Source organism: Crocodylus siamensis, chromosome 11 (assembly GCF_052110815.1).
Source record: "Crocodylus siamensis isolate JL-2025a chromosome 11, ASM5211081v1, whole genome shotgun sequence".
Lineage (NCBI taxonomy): Eukaryota > Metazoa > Chordata > Crocodylia > Crocodylidae > Crocodylus > Crocodylus siamensis.
In genome coordinates, this window is record NC_143405.1 from 15,407,156 (window position 1) to 15,430,121 (window position 22,966).

The 22,966-nt window shown below is 45.6% G+C and overlaps 1 protein-coding gene across 5 annotated transcripts in view; it reads right to left on the reverse strand.

The window, feature by feature from the left end:
• Nucleotides 1-22,966, reverse strand: part of LOC149855478 (uncharacterized) — a 233,254-nt gene that overhangs the window by 84,773 nt on the left and 125,515 nt on the right. For all 5 annotated transcript variants that reach the window (XM_090021385.1, XM_090021383.1, XM_090021384.1 and 2 more), the window contains 3 exons: nt 21,102-21,968; nt 6,216-6,260; nt 4,254-4,373 (listed from right to left, as the gene is read on the reverse strand). In XM_090021385.1, the coding sequence (XP_089877511.1) occupies nt 4,254-4,373; nt 6,216-6,260; nt 21,102-21,968 (1,032 nt within the window). The remainder of the gene's footprint in view (nt 1-4,253; nt 4,374-6,215; nt 6,261-21,101; nt 21,969-22,966) is intronic.

Consider the following 22,966-nt stretch of genomic DNA (forward strand, 5'->3'; position numbering starts at 1 on the left):
GACCACTGCTCCATGCATGTCTGCGGTCAATAATTAAAATTCTTCAGAGGAATCAATCTAAAATACTTATATGGCCCCAACACTCTCTAAGTACCTGAGCACTTGTCAGTCTTTAATTTATTTATCCTCACACCACTTCCATGAAACGGAGATATACTACAATCCCCATTACACACAGGGACGTGGGGCATAGGGAAACTATATGACATGCCCAGTGTCACAGAGGAGTTGGAGGCAGCACAGGAAAAACCCTCTAAGTGTCCTATTACCCAGGCTATCCCCAAACCATTGCACTTTCCTTCTCCTCAAATGTGTAGCCAACTAGCCACCATTGCAGCGTTGCGCAGCATGGCAAAAGATTCATTTTCAGACCATTGCAAGATACTGTTTGGAGCCTTTTAAACTCGAGTGCTGTCATCATCATTTTTCTTTTGAACTGCAGTGGCCCATTGAAATACAAGTCACAGATCAAATTCCCTCTCCAGGTACTGTACAAATACAAAACACAAAGACAATTCCTGCTCCAAAGAATTTAAACCCAGATCTCTAAAAATATTGGTGGGCATTAGACTAAGTATATTTAAATAGTTGTCCATCACAATCAGATTCAGAATATAAAGGAGAGTTTGGAGGTCACCAAGAACTCAGGGTAACATGAGTGAGATTATAAACTAAGAGTGAAAAATTCTGCATCTGAACATCTAGGTTGATTATAGATCCAAAGACAGGACTATCTGACTACTTCCCAAGACAAAACTACAATAAAAGCCCTACTATGTACCTTGCCTCCCAACCTATGAGACATAGCTTGGATGAGCACAGTGTGTGCTCGTTACAGAGAACCAAGAGGAAGCTCAGTTAAAGAGTTAAATTTTGTAATGAGTTTTGAAACTGAAGAACCTCCACTTTTTCCCTTCTCTTTGTGGGACCTATAGTCCTGCTACTCAGCACATTCTGTCCTCTGCAACCATGAGCCTTCCAATATCATTTAAGACATAGATCACACCACAGCAATGTAAAAAGAGCCATTCTCTCAGATAGTGATAATCCAGTCTTACCAAAACAGAAGAGAGACCTGGATCTGGACTCTATATTCAAGAAAGAGATTAGAGAACCAGGGGTTATTCCTTCACAACTACCAGTGTTACTAAGCAGATGGGCTACCACATTTTATACAGCTGGAGCCTTCTCCAGGCTGAATGCCTTCATTTTTAGGTATGAGTAGGATCTTCATGGCCAGGTCTAAATTAAGGAAAAGAAGGTCTAGTCTTCCAGCCAGTTATCAGTGGACACAGGTATGTCTTTGCCTCTTTAGCTATTTAGTAGGTCTGTGCAAAGCTTCAGATCATGATTCAGATTGAGAGATGATTAGGATGATTCAGAGGCTGAATCTATGAATCCAGATCGAATCAAAGGAAGCTTTAGGCTTTCCAAATCGATTTGGAAAAGATTCAGAGATTCGGCCATAGGGTATAATGGGGAAATCAATGAAATTTATATAACTTGGTTGTCTTCGGGCTGATTCAGATGAAAGCTTACAGGGATGGTAGGCTCTGCTGTGAGCATGATGCGTGCCATGTTTCAAGGTGATAGGTGTAGGGGTTTCTGGGAAACTGCACCCCAAAGTTCTGAAAGCAAAACTCGTGTCACATGTGTGTGTTAAGTCACAAGAGGGTGAAAACTGCAAGGGTGGTAACTCTTACTGAGACTACAAAGCCTGCCAAGTTTCAAGGAGATAGATGCAGGAGTTTGGGGGAACTGCAGCTCTAGCTGTGGACAAGCAAAGCTTGTGACATGGGTGACACTGTGTGTGTTAAGGCGCAGCTGGGTGAAAACTGCAGGCCTGCTAGCCCCTGATGAGGCCATGAAGCCTGCCTGCTGTCAAGGAGATAGATGCAGGGCTTCTGGGTTCTGGGGCCCTGCACCTCTGGCTGCTGACAGGCAAAACTCGTGTCATGGGTGCTTGTGAGACTGCGTCTGTCTTGGGACATTGGGGTGGAGGGTAACTACTGCAGGCCTGGCTGCTAAGCTATCATGTTACCAATCAGTCATGATTCACTCAGGGACCAGCTCAATACACAGTAGCTAGCTACTAGTAGCTACTAAATAATGAGTTAATGAGCAAGGATCAACACCTACAAAACCACAGACTAAGAAGCGGAAATAATCAATACAGACAATCAACTGCCCCAAGACAGAGACAGTCGGTCCCACGAGCACCCATGGCACGAGGTCCGTCTGTCAGGAGCTAGGGGTGCAGGGCCCCAGAACCCCCCTGCACCCATCTCCTCAACAGCTGAGAGGCTTTGTGGCCTCAGCAGGGGCCACCATCCCTGCAGCTGTCACCCTGCTGCACCTTACGTAGTGTCACCCATGTCACGAGTTTTGCTTGTCCACAGCTTGAGGTACAGTTTCCCCCAAACCCCTGCACCTATCGCCTTGAAACTTGGTAGGCTTTGTAGCCTGACCAGGGGCTACCACCCCTGCAGTTTTGACCCCACTGTAGTTTTACACATACACATAACATGAGTTTTGCTTTCAAGAATTTGGGGTGCAGTTTCCCCCAAACTCCTGTACCTACCTCCTTGAAACTTGGCAGGCTTCATGCTTGCAGCAGAAGCTACCATCCCCACAAGTTTCATCCAAATCAGACAAGAAACAACAAAGTTATAGATATTTCATTGATTGCCCATTATACCCTATGGCCGAATCTCCAAATTGGCTCCGAAGCTTCAGAGCCGATTTGACCAAATCTAAGTAGGGAACTGATTCGGAGCTCCAGACTGAATCACTGGCATCCAAATTGGCCAAATCCAAACCTGAATCCAATAGTTCTCTATTCGCACAGGCCTGCTATTTAGGTATTAATAGTCCTATTCCTGGTTCTGCCACTGATTTGCCAACGTGACATGGGGCCTGTTTCTTACAACAAAGTCTTTGGTTCCAGCCTCCCCATCTGTAACATGGAGTTACAATTAAAATTTTCCCACTCTGAAAAGAGATAAGACCTCATCGGAAAGCCAGGTTTACAGTAATTCTACCTCTTGAGATTAGAGATTGCGGGCATCACATGAAGCATCTAGGAACACTAGCTCAGCCTTAAAAAAGGGCCGCCATAGCCTCTGATATAGCAACATGTGTTACTGCTGGCCAGCAATTCAAGTTGTATGCATTGCAGCCAGCAGGGAATACGATGAGGCTTTAAAAAGCATTAAAACATCAAAGACTTTTAATATACCTTTCCTAACATTATGTCGCAGCAGCGTGCAACCCTAATAAAGAAGAAGTAATAAATACAGAACATACTGAATCCATTTCATGCTAGGACAGCTTCAGCTGGAACTGTCACTGGCTTGGAACATGTTTCCTCTTAGCATGCCTGCTCTTCTTTCCATGTGGTTTTAATTAGGATTGCTTTCCCCCACCCCTTAATGGCAAAGCTCTTGAATGTAGGTTAGGATGAAAAAAAAACCCCAACAACCCAGTGCTTGAAATAGAAAACCACAGATTAGGAATCCCAGTGCAGTCCATCGGCCACTCCTCTCAGCTTTGATCTTTAGCAACGCTGAAAGATGTATTTAAAAGGCAGGGTATTTTGGAAACCTGGGCTTGTGAAAGGGGAAAACTGCCCCTGCTCCTGTCCCTGCTGTTTGGCAAAACACATCTCTCTGCTCCTGGGTGAAGCCCCTGCAGGAAGTCTGCCAGGGAAGTTATAGCAAATCAAAGCTATGTTCCAGAATACATAGCACATTGTCTCGCCTTAGCATTCCCTGCCCCACACACATCTATTAAGAAGGCTGTGTCCCCAGTCCATTTCATGGCTAGTCCGCATAGACAAGGAATTGCTTCTTGTTGCTACCAGGTAATGAAAGTCCCCTAGATGAGAAAGGGTGGGCACCTGTGCTTTGGTGTGCATTTCTAATAGGGAGGCAAGCACAATTTTATCTTGCTGCTCCTCAGATTTGGCATTGAGTGATGATAAGCTCTTCACTCCTTTGGTCTTTGGGATGATTAGTGTATGGGAAGATCCTAGGACCTTTTAGGACTCACCAGAAGCCAGTTAATTAAAACCACCAAACCAAAACTCCCCATACCCAACTTACTTGCGTTCAAGACATAAACATGCCTAGGCTAAGTAACCACTTGGCCTTACTGCCAGTGCCCTTACCCACTCTCCCCAAGATTGCTCCCAAAAGTGAACAGTTTAAGTTTTCCTAGAGTTTTTAACTGAGATGGGCTTGTCCGAGACTCACCATGAACGCCAGCCTGTCCTCCTCAGAATTCCTCCAGAGGACAATGGTAGGTACCCCAGGGCTGCCTGCAGGGCCAGGATCTCCAGGGACACCTGTTTGCCCCATTGGTCCGGGATGCCCCTTGAAAAAAGAAGAATGCTCTCAATACAGGATTGGATTTGGGAACCCAAACTACAAAGCCAGCTTTTGGGAAACTCAGATATGAACTCCAATGTCAAGCCCTGAGAACAAAATGCGGTTAAACCAATCCCCAGATGCGAGCAACCCTGGCACGCTGGGGCAATCAGGAGTGAACTTTGACACTTGCACTGAACACAAACAAATGTGAGGAATACAGTCGTATTTCGCTGCATGTAACCCAACCCACACAGAGAGAAGGAAACTGTACTCGAGTTACTAAACAGCACTTACCATCAGTATAGGTCTCAAACATACAAAACAGGTCAGGTTCATACATGGAGTGTGAGACTGAATCGCTGTACAAACACCAGAGTGGTTTTTGAACTACTTGCTTTATTTTGACACACCACAAGGTTACCAAGGAAGGATAGTAACATTATCCCCATTTTACAGATTGTGAAACGGAGTCACAGATAACTGGATTGACTTATCTGAAGTCATCCAGCAGGCCAATGGAAAAATCCAGGTCTCCTGAGTTCAAGTCCAGTGTTCTGTCCAACAGGCAGCACAGCTTCCCTGCAGCTTGGCCAGACTAGTACTGCATGTGACATCTGCACCGCTCTGCCCAGGTCTCTCTCCAAAGTGGCACAGTAAGAGGTATTGATCTCAGTAAAATTACTATACCCCTTGCCACCCCCCAAAGCATCTATTTGACTGTAAGCGCTGTATAGATCACCTTAGGTATACAGATAAACTACACTGAATGATGCTAGATCAAATATATCAAGCAGCAAAATCACTATTATCCATGTACCAGAATAGCCAAAATTGTAGGCCACATCTGAAAAACCAACATCCCTTTGTGGCCTTGTTGGCTGCATTTTCAAGCACTGCCCTTTCATGTAACTTCCTTTTTAAGAAAAGGCATGGTCATTTAAAGCTATCATGGGAAACACTACAAGGAGACTGGATAGTCAGGAAGACTAGGATTTAACAGTGCCAAGCGCTGAAGTTGGAGTCTAAAGCTGAAACACCAGGTGCTGTGCCAGGACACAACCTTCGGACAGCCTCTCTGGAGCGGTGAAAGGGAAATGCATATGAACTGTCCCTCCTCCTTGCAGTGATTTGTAAGAGGCTAAATCTGAAGCAAACTATAGCATGTGCAACAGTGCTGGAGCAGTGTCCACTTCTTCCAAGCTCAACCAAACTTTTGGGCATCTTTACCAATGACACATTTGTAATAATCTTGCCCGGTGGCTAAAGTCTCCCTTCATAGGCCCTTCATAGTGGTCAAAATGATACACAGCACTCCACAAAATCAAGAGGGATACATTCACCTTGCAGGTCAAGCAGAAGCTGAGAGGCTACTCCTGAAGCATGATAATTTATGTAGTTGAAAGACTAGGATCACCTGTGCACAGAGCATTGGGCAGAAACTTGTGGAACCTGGGTTTGATGGTCAGCTCTGCTGCTGCCCTGACAGGTGACCTTGGGCAAGTCACTTCACCACTATGTGCCTCAGTTTCCCTAGTATGTAAAATGGAGATAATAATCCCAACCTCCCTTTGACATTTAGTGGTGGTTCAAGGTAAAGCAAGTAGCTGAGACACTTGTTTGTACAGAAATAAAATCTCAAAACATACACACCAATCTCATCCTAAAACATCCAGTCAAAATTGTGGTATTGTTGTCCCCTTCCAAATCCAAGTATTGGGCCAGTAGGGATACTGGTCTTTTTAGAAATGCACAGGCGCCTTCTTCTTAGGAGGAATGGTTGAGCTGTGCTGCTCTTGGGATCTACACCACATCTAACAAACTTCATGCATTTTCCAGCTTACTCACTTTGTCTCCTTTTGGCCCCATTGGTCCACGTCTCCCCGGACAACCCTGAAAAGAGAGCACAAACCGGAGATGAATCTCTCAGCTGTGTTTGTTCCCCTTGCTCCCCTTGGGAAAAAGTCTGAAGCAGCTGGACCGGAAGAACCATCTCGACTTGTGGAGAGCCCCCAAGTGGGTCAGCCAACACAGTTTGCTGAGCAGAGCTACTGCCAACCAAGACCAGAAAGCAAATAACTCACCTGGAAGGGCTGAGCTTCCTCAGCTAAGAGAAAACCAATAGCATGAACAACACAAACCCCCATGGGATGGATACCATAGCACAGAGGAAGCGCAAATAATTGTATTCTATGCCCTCCATATGAAAGAATAATTTCTATTTGGTCAACTGATGCGAGCAGGGCATCTCTGTGCTGCGAGCATTTTATCATTCAGTAAGAAAATGGAACCAAGACATCAGACGTGCAGCACTGGTGGGACCAAAGGGGAAAAAAAAAAAAAAAGAGCCCAGTCCAAGCCACATGGCTGGACAGTTGTTTGGATCAGGGTCTAGACATTTGTGGTTGTTCCTTTCTCAGTGGTTTAGCAAAATGAGCAGATTTTTTTTCTGACCAAAAAATAGATTCTACTTCAGGGATTCCCAACCCAATTCTCTTTGCAAAAATAAATTCTGCCTGGAGATCTCTGAATGTCTTAAAGAAAGCTACCTAGAAGGCAATTGATCTGTGTAGCTACAGGGCTTGTTGAAATGGAAGGTTCTGGTCCTGGCGCATCCCTTGGCACAGCACATTTTCATTTCTGTCTCCAGTTCATTGCATGCTTGCTGGGTTTAATTATATTGTTCTCTCTCTGTATCATATGCTTGTAAACAGCTTTATTTGAATATGGTGTGTGAGCCTGGGAGCTGGAGATCAGGCTATTTTAGTCCTGAATTATTTGGATGCTTAACAGACAAGAGATACCATTTTCACAGGGGCCTAATTGACTTAGAAGTCCAAATCCTATTTTCAGAAATGTTTTAGGAAGCTCAGAAGCCTTCCACAGATCTGTCTATGAATCTAAGTCTCATTAATACTGGATTACAAGGGCAGAAAGAAATGTTTTCCTCTTGAAAGTCTAAATCACTTTTGAAAATGAAACTTTTGCTCCTCTGGAGCCATTAAAAACATTACCTCCTTTGATAGTTCCAGGATGCGATTTGTAAGAGGTTTCGTGTGTTGTTGGGGGGGGTTTTTCCTCCCGTAAAAAAAAGAATGAAGTGCAGTAACCATTGGGACTTGCACCTCCATTTTCTGTTTCATAATGAAGAAAGCCCTCTTATCTGAAGTTGTCTAGCCAAAGAAAACCCAAGGTGAAATCTTTAGCCACTGTAAGTCAGCATAGCTCCACTGAAATCACCAGATCTGTGTCCATTTATGCTGGTTGAGGAGCTATCCCACAACAAACCAACACGCACATACATGCAACGCGAGGGACTACTACAGTTGTGAGTTTAGTCAACGGGGAAAGCAAACACCCTGTGTCTTTAGGGTAAGCAGCACTTGCACACTCCGGGTCTGGGGATTCTTCCTGAGCACAGCTTCAAGCCATGCCAGGGCATGGTGGCTTTGTGATGTGAATCATGCTTTACTAAGGACAGAACAGAGGCCACCACGCTCACTTGACGTGACAGTTTAGTTAAAGGGGGCTACTGACCAGGGGGATATCATCCAAAAGGAAAAATACAGAAGATTTCCTGTCCTGCTGAGTGGGAAAGGAAATGAGGGGCCTTGTTAGACCGTACACTGTAAGTCGAGCAAATATGAATCAGCTTAGTGCTGTTTGCCTTAGTGGAGCAGTCACACCTTAAGGCAAAAAACCATCTCCAACTGTCCTTCCCCTGCACAGCTGGAAGCCGGGTACTGCCTTAGCTCCGAGGGGCCTGATCATTTTGGGATCTCAGGTAGCACACAGCTGGCCAGCAGCCTGGGCAGAGGCGGCACAGGGGGAGGTGACTTGCCAGCTAGCCAGTCACTGTCTGAGGGGCCCGATCCTTGTCGGAGCTGAGGTGGTGCCTGGCTGGCTGGCAGCCAAACCAAAGCAGCACAGGGGAGAGGGCTTCAGAGAAAAAAAGGATCAGGTCCCTCAGAGCTCAAGCAATGAGCCAGTCCAGGCAGTGGTGGTCGGCACTGTGTCCGCAGGGTGCTCCAGAGCTGCAGCACTCACTGTGCCCAGTGGGAGCAGTGAGAGGGTCCTGCCCCTAGCTCCTAGTCCTGCTCACGCTCATCCAGTCCATAGTGGCAAGCCACAGCCGTGCAGGTGAAGAACAGTCAGAGATGGTTTTTCACTTAAAATGCAACTGCTTCACTACGCCGAACAACACCAAGCTGATTAACATTTGTTCAGCTTACAGCATAAGGTGTAACAAAGCCCAAACAAGGTTCAAAGAGGCACAGACTGCCCCAATATCCATCTCTGGACCACCAAGATTAGTGAAAATGACCTATCACACTTCTCTACTTATACTGACCACTTACATTTCAGGGCAGCTGCTTTGGCACAAAGACAATGCAAACAGCACTCTCAAGGCAAGTCCATTATCTGGGATACGGTATTGGAACAGTGTTCGAAATAGCAGAAAACATTTCCAGGCGTTGTGTTTCCCTGAACCCGGGCATTCTGGGCATAAGCACAGTGTGACTTTCATATGGCACACATTTGTTCTGAATGACAGCCACCTTGTGGGAGTTTATCTTTGACTACAGTCCTCTCGAAAACACATGAGACTTGAAGTGCTATTGGACACTTTTGGCTGACATTCAGGAGCTGGGTCTTACTGAAGGGAACTGGAGTGGGTAAAACAGAAAGCAGCCTTGGGCTCTTCAAATGCAACACAGCAGACTCCCAATCCTAACAGCTTTTGGCATGAGCAAGCATTGCTGATTATTTGCGCTAGTTGGCCATTTAATGAGCCATGTATACAGAGCCCCTGGGAGAGAGAGACCTCCGCACAGAAGCTCAAATATATAAGAATGAAGGGTGCTTGGCTGTGGGCATAAGCATGTATATTGTGTCAACAACTATGGTATCTGGGCAATGAGGCCAATATTATATGCTTAACTTAGACTAATGGTGCTCATCATTTTTGGCTAGTGGGCTAGATGGGCAGTTCCCAACCCCTCTGCAGGCTGGATATGGCCGATAGACCCAATCCGGTGCCCAGGATGGGCATGGCAGGACCCCACCTGGGCATGCAGAGGGACAGCGCAGCTCCATGGGGGACGGGGGTTTGGCCCAGCCAGTGACCAGGGAGCCAGTAAACAGGGGCTGCAAACAGGGTAAGCAGTTTGCAGGCCAGTTCCTCTCCCCCACCCCTTTGATAGGCAAGCCTTTCAGCTTGGCATGAGGATGCAGGAAAAAAAGAAATCCTTTGGGGACAATAAGCAATGAACAGGACAGCTTCCCAGTGAGTTTGCTAAGGAAGGTGTGCTTGGAAGAAGAGCAGTAAGAAAGAGAAGGCAGATTAAGAGACCCAGGGAAATGGCTGGAGGACGTCACAATGTCAGAGCCACTTCCACTGCCTCTGCTTGCACCTGTGAGGTTTTTGTCCAGGCAGGACCGCTCACCATTGACGCTTCCACCCAGGTCAAGGTTTGACGCTGTGGAAACCACAGCTTGCAGGTTCCTTCCAGTAACAGCCAGGACCTCCAGTATGGAACTGGAGACAGGCTTGTTGAAAGTCTCTGGGTTAGAGTCAGAGGGGAGAGAAACATGAGTGATGCTGTGGTGAGGGTCTGCTATAGACCACCAGACTGGGAGGAAATGGTGAACGAAGCTTTCTTCAAACAGCTAGGAGAATTTTCCCAACTACGAGCCCCATTTCTCATGGGGGAATTCAATCACCTTGACATCAGCTGGGAGGGCAATACAGCAGTGCGCAGGCAATCCACAAAGTTTTTGGAGAGTACTGGGGACAACTTGCTGGTGCAAGTGCTGGAGCAGCCAACTAGAGGCCATACTCTTCTTGACCTGCTGCTCACAAACAGGGATGAATTGGTGGGGAATGTAGTATAGTGGACAGCAACTTGGGCAGCAGTGACCACGAGATGATTGAGTTCAGGATCCTGAGGAAAGGGAGGATGGAAAGCAGCAGGATAAGGACCCCGGGCTTCAGAAAAGCAGACTTTGGCTCACTCAGGGAACTCATGGGCAGGATCCCCTGGGAGGCCAATCTGAGGGAGAAAGCTGTTCAGGGGAGCTGGTTGTATTTTAAAGAAACCTTTCTGAAGGTGCAGGAATGAACCATCCTGATGCACAGGAAGACTAGCGAGTATGGCAGCAGACCAGCTTGGCTTAGCAGGGAACTCACAGTAAACTAAATCACAAAAAGGAAGGTTATAAGAAGTGGAAACTTGGATAAATAACTAGGGAAGAGTATAAGAGCATTGCTTGGGCATGCAGCGATGAAGTCATGAAGGCCAAAGTGCCATTGGAGTTGCAAGGGATGTGAAGGGTAACAAGAAGGGTTTCTACAAGTACGTTGGTAGCACGAGAAGGCTCAGGGAAAGTGTGGATCCCTTACTGAACGGGGGAGGCAACTTTGTGACAAAAGATGCAGAAAAGGCTGAAGTGCTCAATGCCTTTTTTGCCTCAGTCTTCACAGGCACGGTCAGCTCCCAGACTACTGCACCAGGCAGCACAGTTTCGGAAGAAGGTGAGCAACAACACTATTTGAAAGAACAGGTTAGGGACTATTTTGAAAAGCTGGACATGTACAGATCCATGGGATGGACAGGATGCAGCCAAGGGTGCTGAAGGAGTTGGCTGATGGGACTGCAGATCCATGGGCCATCATCTTTGAAAACTCATGGCGATCAGGAGATAGGTCCTGGATGACTGGAGAAGGGCAAAAATAATACCCATATTTAAGAAAGGAAAAAAAGAGGATCCGGGGAACTACAGACCATTCAGCCTCACCCTCAGTCCCTGGAAAGTTCATGGACCAGATCTTCAAGGAATCCATTTTGAAGCACTTGGAGGAGAAAAAGCTGATTAGGAACAGTCAGCCTGGATTCACCAAGGGCAAGCCATGCCTAACCAACCTGATTGCCTTCTGTGATTAGATGACTGGCTCTGTAGACACAGGGAGACCAGTGGATGTGGTGTACCTGCATTTTAGCAAGGCTTTGGATACAGTCTCCCACAACATTCTTGTAGGGAAGCTAAGAAAGTACAGGCTGGATGAATGGATGATGGACTGTAAAGTGGATAGAAAGCTGGCTGAAGCTCTGAGCTCAGAGAGTAGTAATCAATGGCTCAATGTTTAGTTGGCAGGCAGTATCAAGTGGAGTGCCCCAGGGGTGAGTCCTGGGACCGGTTTTGTTTAATGTCTTAATGGAAGATGGGATGGAGTGCACCCTCAGCAAGTTTGCAGGTGACACCAAGCTGGAGGAGTAATAGATATGCTGGAGGGTAGGGCTAGGATTCAGAGTTACTTAGACAAATTGGAGGACTGGGTCAAAAGAAATCTCATGAGGTTCAACAAGGAGAAGTGCAAAGTCCCGCACTTAGGACAGAACAATCCCCTGCACCGGTACAGGCTGGAGGCTGACTGCCTGGGCAGCAGCTCTGCAGAAAAGGACCCCACGCCACCCCCAGGAGTCCATGCAGTGGTGGGGAGCCCGCCCCCATCCTCCCCCATCCCCATATGAGCCACCTGCAGCCCTACCCCACTCCCCGCCAGGGCCCTGAGGCCACGCATTGCAGCCTCAAGCCCCAAGCACCACCTGGCTGGGCAGCAGCAACAGCCCCAGCCCTGCCCAACTCCCTCCCTTACCATGGGGTCCTCAATTGCTGCTCCCCCTCCTGCCAGACTTACCTGTGGAAGCTGCTCCCCAGGCTGCCTGGTGGCCATATGTGTGTGCACGTGCACACATCCACATGGCACACCCTGCTGACTGCAGCCTGGCAGAGTTACAGGCTGAAACTCTGCCAGGCTGCAGAGGGGCTCTTTGCAACAGTGGAAAATCCATGTATTTCTCTGTTAAAATGAGAAATCCACGTTTTTCTCAGTTAAAGGGAAAAATATACATTTTTCCCCCCCATTTTTCTGTGAGAAACTGAAAACCCGGATCCCTGGTCCTAAGGTATAGCCAAATGTAAACAATAGACACACAGCAATTTTAATAATATTCAGGTCCACATAAAAACCATTCCTTTCCTATGCTTTTGCCTAAGAGTCCCAGGTTACAAACTCTGCTGTTATAATTTCAGCTCCTCTATCTTTCTGCATTATGACGGACAGTGAATTAGTTAGAGCAGCATCTCCTCTCCCATATCAAGGAATAATCTCCATAAATACACAATATAAATGCCATCTCTGGCCGGACAACCTGCAGACAAATACATATTAGTCCTGATTTGTGAGAGACAAAAAAAGAGGAAGGCTTGGCAGTTACTGCGAAATGCAAGAGTCACTACGGCATCAGCTAAAATTCGATACCATAAATCTCTCTTCCCTTCAAAGCCCCTCAAGTTTATATCACTCCAAGCAGGAAAAAAAATGGGATTAATGTGCCAGGAAAAAATGGACTAAAAGGCTATAACATTTCAGGATAGAAAATTAAAATTGATCCAAAGCGTCTATTAAAAAAGAAAAGTCATACTTTTCTCTGCAAATCACACGTAGTGTCACTCTGGAACATGCTTCTTCATCTCTCACACTGGCCCCACAATTGCAATTGCTCATGACATGAAACAACGGATAACTCCTTAGGGAAAACTAGAACTATGCTTCTGCCTTTCCTCTTCAGGAGAACATGCTGCCCTCTAATGCCACATGCTCCCACATCAGAGTTCAGCTCAAGTCCACAAAACATGTTTGTGAATTTAAATAAGCAGAGCTAAATTTGACTGGTCAGGAAGACAGATTGCAGTGTAACCTGCTATGGGTATCCTCACCACCACTTAGCACAGGAACCAAATTAACATGTGGTTTCCCGCACCAGCACCAACCACTGCTCGCAAACCAGGCTGCGCTCTACTGCCTTGCTGAAGGCACTAAATCTGCCGGCTGATGGGGCAGACCCCACCACTTTTTAATTTCATCAGTTCGATGACCAGCTGCAGGCTGAGATTTCCAAACCCAAATGTCAGACTGTGCGCATCATTAAATGGAAGTTAAGGGACTTCTCAGTTTTCCCAAAAGAAAGAGAAACTTGAGTTGATCCATTTACTCAAGGAATCAGGAATGTACAAACCTGGAAGCAAAGACTTGGAAATGAAATAAGCAGAAGTCAGAGCATAAAAGAGCAGGAAAGAAAAGAAATGACAGTGAGGGCACTCTGGAGACACAGGACAACTGAACATGCAAGAGAGAGAGAGGGAACTTGCTCCATCTCCAGAAGGACAATTCCCCCCCTTTGTCCTAGCAGCCACTTCTCTGAGTCCCCGCAGCTGTGGGAAGTATCCCTCACACGTCTACATGCATTCAGAAGGAGGAGTGTGACTTAACAGTTAGGGCAGACAAGGTTCATTGGGTATCTTTTATTGGACCAACTCAAATAGTTGGAAAAATTCTTCTTTGCAAGCTTTTGGGTACAAATACCCTCTGTCAAGCTGAGGAAGCATCTGCAGATGGTCTGTGCTCTTCCTGGATGGAATAGTAAAGCAGCCAGAGGCCAGTACATATGCAAGAAAGCCAGTACAATTTACACCCCTGACTTCAGGGTTAAAGCCCTCTGCTGGGAGCCAGGACTCCTGGCTCTAATTCTAGACTCAGTGACTTCGGGCATCTCATTCTGTCAACTTCCAGTTTCTTTGAGTATAGCATCAGTATTATTCACAATTTACATTGCAGTATCACTTTGATGCCTCAAGCAGGAATAGGAGGCCAGATTATGAAATCCCTTAAAGCTTACAATCTAAAAAGAGAGCATATGGATAAAGGGTGGAGGTGGGGGGTGCAGGGCAGTGGTAGAGGGAGAGAGAAGAGAGACACAGAGAGGAGAAATAATGTAATGAACATAATACATCACATCACTGGCCGAGATGAGAATTTCATCTCTCTGTTTTAGACTATCATCAGAGAGCACCTTCCATGTAAAATTCAGTAGCAACAGTAAAGTCCATAATGCACGTCATGGACATCCCAGTATTCCTCCATTTTGAGGGCAAAGACTGTGCTTGCACTTAGGGTTTTGTTTTACTAATATATTAGTTAATTTGTCTTAGGGATGTATAGGGAAAGGGGAGGTAGATTTAAAGGTAATCACTACAGTCTCTCTTTGAGACAGTGCATGTGCATCCATGTGTAAAATTTGGACCGAATGTCTGAATGCCCACAGACAACTGGAGCTGCCCATCCTCCACCTAGATCAGGGACTGCAACTTCCTCTACTCACATATGTTTCTTTCATCTCACTAATCTCCTTATTCAATGACTGATGCAAAGCAGATGAGAAGTCAAAACCCCTCCTGAAGTACTGCAACAGTCTAGATGTGAACTGCAAACTTATCATAAGTTGGATGCTTGGAGACCGCAGAGGTGTGTTTCCAAGTCAATTGGAGCATATAGTTTTCCCCCTATTCTTGAGTAATGTGCTTGGTAATCACACCTGTCCCTTAAAGCGAAGCTTCTCTGGGGCTCTGCAAGGTAACTGCGGCATTGTCAAGGTCTGGTCTCTCCATGTGAGCCATAAGATTTTCCAAGTAGATGGAGCATATGCACAATGACTTGATAGCAGGACAGCTATACAGGCTGATGTACGCTGAGCAGGTCTGATAGTTACACTGTGAAGGGCCGTCACTGAAAACCCAACCAAAACAATACAGTTCTTATGCCTGTAATCAGTTTTTGCATTGCACAGAGTCTGTGCTTCATCTATCCAGAAAGATGCAACTAAACTTGGGGGCAAGTTACAGGCCCCAACTGGTACAGAATCTGGCTTCTTGTCCCATCCAGATAGCTCGAACACATCAGGTCTGTGCTCAAATCCAATCACTTGCTTCCATCCACTTAATGACTTGATCCTAATCTGAAACATAATTAAGGACAGGTTTAGGGCAGCACAGCAGGAGGCCTCGTGAGCTCACTGCCCAAGGAACAGCGCTGGCAGCAGGCTTATTCGGCAGCAGAGACAGGGAGGGAGGGAAATCACCCACAAGATAACAGTGGGGTAGGAGACAAGAGGATTGTATGGCAGCAGGTACGGAGGGATGGCCTGCACAGTAGGTGGGAGAGATTGGGTCATACTACTTGTGAAGCAGGGGACTTACACAGGACAGGTCCTGGGGAGCGTGTGCAGCCCCTGCAGCCTGTGTGAAGTGTGGCCTGTGACTTGCATTGTGCGACCCCAGCCAGTCCAACGCTGGACAGCCCTGGTTTAGAAAACCACAGGTCAAAACACCTGGTCAGCCCTGCTCTAGAGCACCTCCACACCTCGCAGCTGCGGAGAAGCATTCTCAAGTCAAGGGGACATGATCTACAGATAAGAAACCAGTCTGATGCCTTTCTTTGAAAGGCTTTTCCATAGGCTCCTTCTGTCAGGACTGATCAAGAAAATGCTTCCTTAATTTCCAGACCCTGAGCAATACTGACCTTGCCTTCAAAGAAAAAAAAAAAAAAAGTCTTCTTAGTTGAGTGTTGACTGCAGAAAGGGAATACATCAGCCTTTATAGAGCCTTTTCTTGATTTTACATGGAAGGTCCTAGGATTCACTGTAATGGGTGGTTATACAAAACCCTTAAATGAAACCAAACGGGTGCTACACGTGAAAGAGAAAATGATTAATGAACCTGATCAGCCTTAACTTTGGATGTATTACTTTGGCATGGAAATCAGCAACCTTTACACCATTTAAATGCAGTTTTTCAGGCAGGTATACATGCATCTGTGCACACCCCCACTAATTAACATTCTTGGTCATGCTGTCCTGTTTTTCTTGCTAAGCCCCTCTCTATTGCTTAGGCTATAGTGCCACATACAAATGATTTGAGGATTAATTTCTTATTCTCTGCTGCCTCAAAGGAGCCCATCTCCTTATGTCTTGCTTAGTTGACTATGACAAACCAGCCAGGTATGAAAGTCACCTCTTTCAATGTTAAACACAGAGGAAGAGGAAAGATTTCTAAGCAGCATTCATTTCTCAAAATGCTGCCTTTTCTTTTCTTTGGCATCCTATAAGTCCAGAAACAGGCTTTTCTTTTTTTAACTAGAAAATGACATTTGAATGAAATTGTTCTTTTATGAAACAGTACTGATTCTGAAAAAGCTTCCAGTGAAAAACAGTGAAGCAAACATGACCTTTCTGAAAAAATACATTCAGAAAAAATAAATGTGAAGTTTCAAGATGAAACTTTTGTTTAGTTTCTTGCCTTTTCCACAGCTATTATTTGTACTGCATGCCATGCTGTGTCCCTAGTAGTGCATAACATGACATACCCTCCCATTAAGTACTGTTGAATAGGACAAAAAATAAAAAATATTTGAAAATTAAAATTCCATTTTGAAATCAAACTGGATATTTCCCCCTCAACTGACATAGTACAAACAGAACTTTTGGGGGTATCTTGTTCAGAATGAAAATTATTTTCAAAATCCTGCCATGTCCTGCAAAATGGAAATTCTGAGTTTCAGACACTTCTGCTTTCACAAGCCTCAACCTCCTTTTCCATGATAGTACAAACTTTAAATCCAAATGCAAATCAGCGCTATCAGCTAATTATCTCTCAGGCCTGTTCTTCACCTCCCTTCTTCCCCCTCTTTACAAATGAGAACATAACCCTGCTTTCTTCTACTGAGCTACTTTTAAAAAATGAAGGCACTTAATCCAATCCCTCTGCTATTTGTATGATAATTCTACAAGTATTATTAGGCAGTAAAAACCTGCATGAAGATTTATGATAGACCTACACTTAAAACGGTTCCACCCTCATTCCACTCTGCTGCAAAGACCCTTCTTGAGCCTGTCTCAGTGCAGGGGGATGGACTAATTGACCTTTTGAGGTTCCTTCTAGCCCTGCATTTCTATGATGCAATGCAAGACAAATGTTTCCATTTCCCTCCAAAATGCCCACAATATCCAGTGCTCTTTTCAAGAGACGAGAACCAAAACCCAAGTGCCACTGAGTGTTGAGATTTTGAAACCTGCTTCCAACCCACACTGGACTGACCGCCCCCCCAGAAATACTTGTGGACATTTTCACAGGGTGGATGTGGATGTGTGGAACTGGGAACAGGGGAGTGGGGACAGAGAGTGCACTGGCCTGGCCCAAGCTCAAGGCCCTGCCCTTCCAGAGTTGAAGTGATGAAGGACTTGAACCTGAGCCTCCTACATCCTAAGCCAGGTTCAGAAACACAACTTGCACTCTCTCCTTTGATGCAATTCTCTTTCTCTCTCTCTCAAAAAAAAAAAAAAAAAAAAAAAAAAAAGCTGGTTGCCAACTTTTATGGAACCACTACCTCTCTGTAAAATACTCGGACAGAACAGCATAACTTGGTTCAAATGTCCTGATCAACTCTAAGTCCACACAACAAGAAGTCAACTTCCATCCAGCTGCCAGTCCTCTCTCTCCTCTGTGTTGACCACTTCTCTGACCCGACACCCTTCCAGGTGAGGGAGCCCTCTGATGCTGGCTTCTCCAACCCTGCCTGTCTCAACAGTCTTCGTGCACCAGTTGTCACTGGCTAGAGAGAAGAACGGCTGTAAAACGAGAGTTCCTGTTCCTCTTCCCTCACCCGAGATCTCATCAGGGTGCTCATCAGGATCTGGGGGAACGTCTGTTCACCAGAGCACCCCAAGGGATTACAAGGTCGATGGTCACAAACTCCACTGTGACCGATTCAGGCTGGACATAAGAAAGAACTTCTTCACTGTCCGAGCCCCCAAGGTTTGGAATAGACTGCCACTGGAGGTGGTTCAAGCACCCACTTTGAATGCCTTCAAGACACATTTGGATGCTTATCTTGCTGGGATCCTATGATCCCTACTGACTTCCTGCCCGTGGAGCAGGAGGCTGGACTCGATGATCCTCCGGGGTCCCTTCCAGCCCAAATGTCTATGAAATCTATATCCCTTCTTGGTGCATGCCTTCTTTTGCTACCCTCTCTACTTGGAACGCCTTATACTACGTGATACCCAATTTCCATCGCCTTCTTCAAAGCTTTCTGTTTTTCACCGTCTCCCCATTTGTGACACCTGCCACTTGTACTAGTAAGAAAGAAGCTAATGCAATGTACACAATGCAATAATTAACAACTTTGCTTTGTATCACCCCTTTCTCCTTCATGCCTAACAGTCACTTCTCCCCTCCCATCGTGCCAAACAGCTGCCAGGAATCTGATCTTGATGCTTTGTGCAAACCACTATGGACAGCTGTGCAACTGATAAATTGACGCACAAGAATCTGAAGCAGAGAGCCAGGCTGAGCTAAGCAGCACCTACTAGGTCAAACTGGAAAATTTACAGCAAGGATAAATGTGCCTTGTTCAGCAGAGAGACATATTTGGAGCATCGGAATTTACTGCCACATGCTCAGGGGGCTGCACATTGCGTGGGGCCCTGAGCAATAGCATAGGCCTACAGCCAACTCTGAAGAAAAATGTTTTCCTGATTTCAAGCCTTCTGGGACACACTTACACACCTGAAAAACCCATCACTTCTTTGCTGAAGTCACTGTGAGCACAAAGGCATTTTAACAACTTTTCACCGAGTCGTTTGTGCACAAAACAAAACTGGCAGAGCTGGGCAGTGGGAAACCCCTGCATGCAGTGGTAACGACAGCTTTCAATAGCAAGATCTTGGATTTAGAACAATTGTTTGAAGAACCGCCAAGCCCCTAGGTCAGATTTAAAGCCAAATTTGATTTTTCCATTTAGAAGCTGTCATCTTTAAGACAAAATTAAGTGCTGCACATATTAGCTGCACTAAAGGGAGAAGAGTGAAACATTACTGGCCCAAAACTCAACTCCTGCTTCAAGCAGATGAATGAAAAGACATCAAATCATGTCTAAGTACATTGGGGTAGCCCTGACCCATTAGTCTGAGATAGAGCTGGCTGACATTTTGAGGGAAACATTTTTACTTAGGTAGATGTTTCCATTTCCTACAAAAGAAAACCTTTTCAGTTTTCTGGTGAATTTTTCCTCCTCCTTCTTCAGAGGAAGGTGGGAGGGGTAACCTAAGGCAGGTATAGTTTCATCTTTAGAATTAGCAAAATATGGAACAATTTTCCCAAAAAATAACTGAATGAAAAAAAATCAATTTTGTTCAAAGCAATTTTGAAGAAAACACAGCATTTTTGGGGGGCTGGGTTTAACCACACTGGGTTTTCCTTGGCCAAGCCATAGCTCCTGCAGATTGGCTGGGGTTGATACTTTTGTTCTGTGCTGTGGGAAACAGAAAGGGAGGTTTTGAGCCCCTTCATTTCTTGTTCAGACCAGAGACTTGAACCTGTCTCTCCAATGTCTCAGGTGAATGCCCTCCCCCATCCCTCAACCTACTGACTACTCTGTTCTGGGTGCATCCTTGTCTCATGAAAACTCAGTGAAACGCTTTGAGTTCACCCTGACAAGAGAAAATCTAGAACGTGTTTGCAGGATAGTAAAACTGTTTCCATCCTAGCTCTAATACTCTCTTCTCAGGTTTTCTTTCTGAAACCATGGTGATGAACACCTAATGAGCATTCATACAATAAATTTTGTCTGGGGAGGACAGACTGAGTGGAACGAACTTAGCAACTGGGATGATTTGGGTTTTTTTAGCATATATAGCTGTCACCATTTGAAAGCCACCCAGAACTGCGATGCCATTGCGTGGGAACTCTGGGTATAGGGTGACAGTTTAATAACAATTACTTCAAATCTGAATAAATGTACAGTCATGAAAAACAGCTGTTGGCAGAGAAAAACTAGATGCACTCATATTATTAACATCAAAAGCATATAACCCAAAACTCTTGGTTTCGCCTGTATGTTGACAGTCCAAGCCAGCTTTTACTGGCCATAGCAATCCACCAGCTGAGCTAAGATCACATGTATGTTGACTGTTACCAGTACAACTAAGAGATTTTTTTTTTGGATGAATAGTGAATATAAATAATGAAAGAGGAAAAAAACAAGAGGGGAAAGAAAAGTGAGGGGAGAGCGGGCAGCAGGTGCTCTGGGCTATGGTGCTGGAACACAAGACAGACCCCATTTACCAATCACCAAGGGGGCCTGCAACTAACGGGTCAATGGAGGACACTTGACCATCAGGACACTTGCTCGCTTTGTGCTACTGGAAACCTCAAATAATGCTTTGGCTAAAGCAAGCACTAGGAATAGGTGGAACTGCTCAGAAATATTTAGGAATGTCCCAGGGCCTCCAGCACTTCTCAGACAGCGAGGAAACAGCAGTAGCTTGTGCTGCAATCATTGCCCATCCCCCTAATTTGTAGTCATCATTTCCCTTCCTTTGTACCCAAGAGCCAAACTAACTCCCTCTGCTCAGAGCTGCATATTCATCCTTTCTTCCATGATCATGCATCTACCAAAACCAGTGCCACAAGGGTTACAGGCCTAGCTGTTCTGAAGTGGAGTGAGCACAGCTTGGGGGAGGAAGGAAAAGGTGAGTGTCTGGCCTGCAGCAGAATACTCTTCCTGGCATTACTGGCTGCTTCCTGTAATTATGGATGAAGGCAGAGTAATGGCAAAGCAGACCATGGGCCAAAGGGTGAAAGCCTCCTGAACCCACCAAATACTAACCCAGGAGACAGCTTTCTAGTATCTCAATCTCTCTTTCCCCAAACTCATGTACTTCTTACTGCTCTATTTATTCCAGGCCTAGACTGCCCACTGTATAAAGAACTGCCCTCATTATTCCCTTGAAAGCCCTCCACCTGCCCACCCTGACATGCACACACTTTTCCACTTACAGGCAAACCTGGTGGTCCCTGTGGCCCAGTGGGTCCTGGTTTCGCTTGAATCAATTGCCTGTCACCAGTCCTCTGATCACGGTCTACAGCGGTACCACCTTTTGCATCACTCCCAGTAGTCCCTTGATGCACAATCCTTTTTCTATACCGTGTGCGGACCAGCCTGGCATCCAGTGGTGTCTGGGGTGGATTCAGCGCATCCTTGGGGCTTCCAGAAGCTTTGGAGTGGTTTTCCAGCGTGCCTCTTCCCACTGGTACCTCTATCACCCTATGGGAGACGGAAGAGAGAAGTCTGGGCATATTTCCCGAAGAGGCTGCTGTCTCGCTTTCCTCTATAGACACTTTGGAGAAGGTAGAAGACCTGTCAAGGTCTACGATGGTATCCACAGGTTTGCTGGGTGAGAATGAGGTCCAGATGCCCGTGTCTCCCTTCAGCTTTTCGGTGGTGATATTCTCATCTGTGGTTTTTGAGATAAGGTGTTTCTTAGACACCAATCTATTTACTTTAATGGAGGCTGCAGGCAGATTCAAATCCTCATTGGCCACCTGAGCATCTTCAGGTGCAGTGGGAGAACCAGAGCTAACTGAGGTAAGAGACTCACTAGTATTGCTTGCTTCCTTCAGGCTGCTCCTACCAACTCCAGGCCTGCCAGGCCCTGTGATTTTATTGTATGTGTAGTTCAAAAGCTCAAAACCTTCCTCCTCAATAGAAAGATTTCCTTCATCCTCCTCCTTGACAAAGGGCCTCTTAGTAGCAGTGGCTGATGTGAGGGCGCTTCCACTGGATTCTGGGCTCTGGTTCTTTTGTGGATCTTCCCACCCCTGGGTTGGCCTCGAAGTCAAGTCTGGATTGGTAAAATTTGAGCTCTGAAAGGAGTGGGTAAAAGAGAACAAAGGAAATTTTACAGCATTTTAAATCGGGCAAGATATTCTCTGTCAAGACGCATGGTACTTAGAAAACATTTCCTATTGCCACCCATTCCAGAAACAACCTCTGCTTAATAGCTCATAGGGCCTTTTCTTTTTGGTCTATGAAGAGATAGGCACCAGATACACCTGAGGTGTGAGGCAGGTAATTAATCGCTCCCTTTATCTATGTTTGTTGCAGGGTGGTTTAATATAGGGGATGCATTCATTTTACCTTAATTTAAGAGGAATATGGAAATTATCCATAACTAGGGATCCCTGCCCCATGGTCCTTCCATAATCAATTCACACATTTTTCAAAGATTACCAAGACTGTCCAGAGCACTGGCCCAAAAGCTTCATTCTGGTGATATTCTAGGCCATAAACGTAAGTAAGTGTGAGATGCATACACTTCTTGCATTAACCTCAAACTAAACTAAAGAGTAAAAACAAGAGCTACAAACACACCTGAATGCCTCATTAGAGGGGGAAAAGGAATGAGGTCAGAAGTTTTGCAGATGGATATCCAACCCTAGGGGAAGCAGATTTAACAGAAACCTATGGAAGTTGCACTTGGGACTCTGGGAACAATCTGGCCCCAAAGTCTTTGCAGAAACTGCTTTCAAAGCACTTAGAAGCTCCCTTGCGGCCTCCATGCACTCACAAAGAGGTATGTCTCAATCAAGGACAATTTGGTAAACTACCAGACTCTACTCTGAACACTTCCTCCCACATATAACAACAGCTGGAATAACTCTTCAAGCAGCAATTCTCCTTTGGGACAAGGAGAAGAAGATGGAAAGATAAGGGAAAGAATAACTTCTTGGACACTAGGGGCAAATTAATGAATTTAACATAGCAATCTGCAGTCTTCATTCTACCCTTCCCTATCATATTAAATGGCACCTTTAGGACAGCACAACTAGCAACTGCTCTTGCCATACTATCGTACAATGGA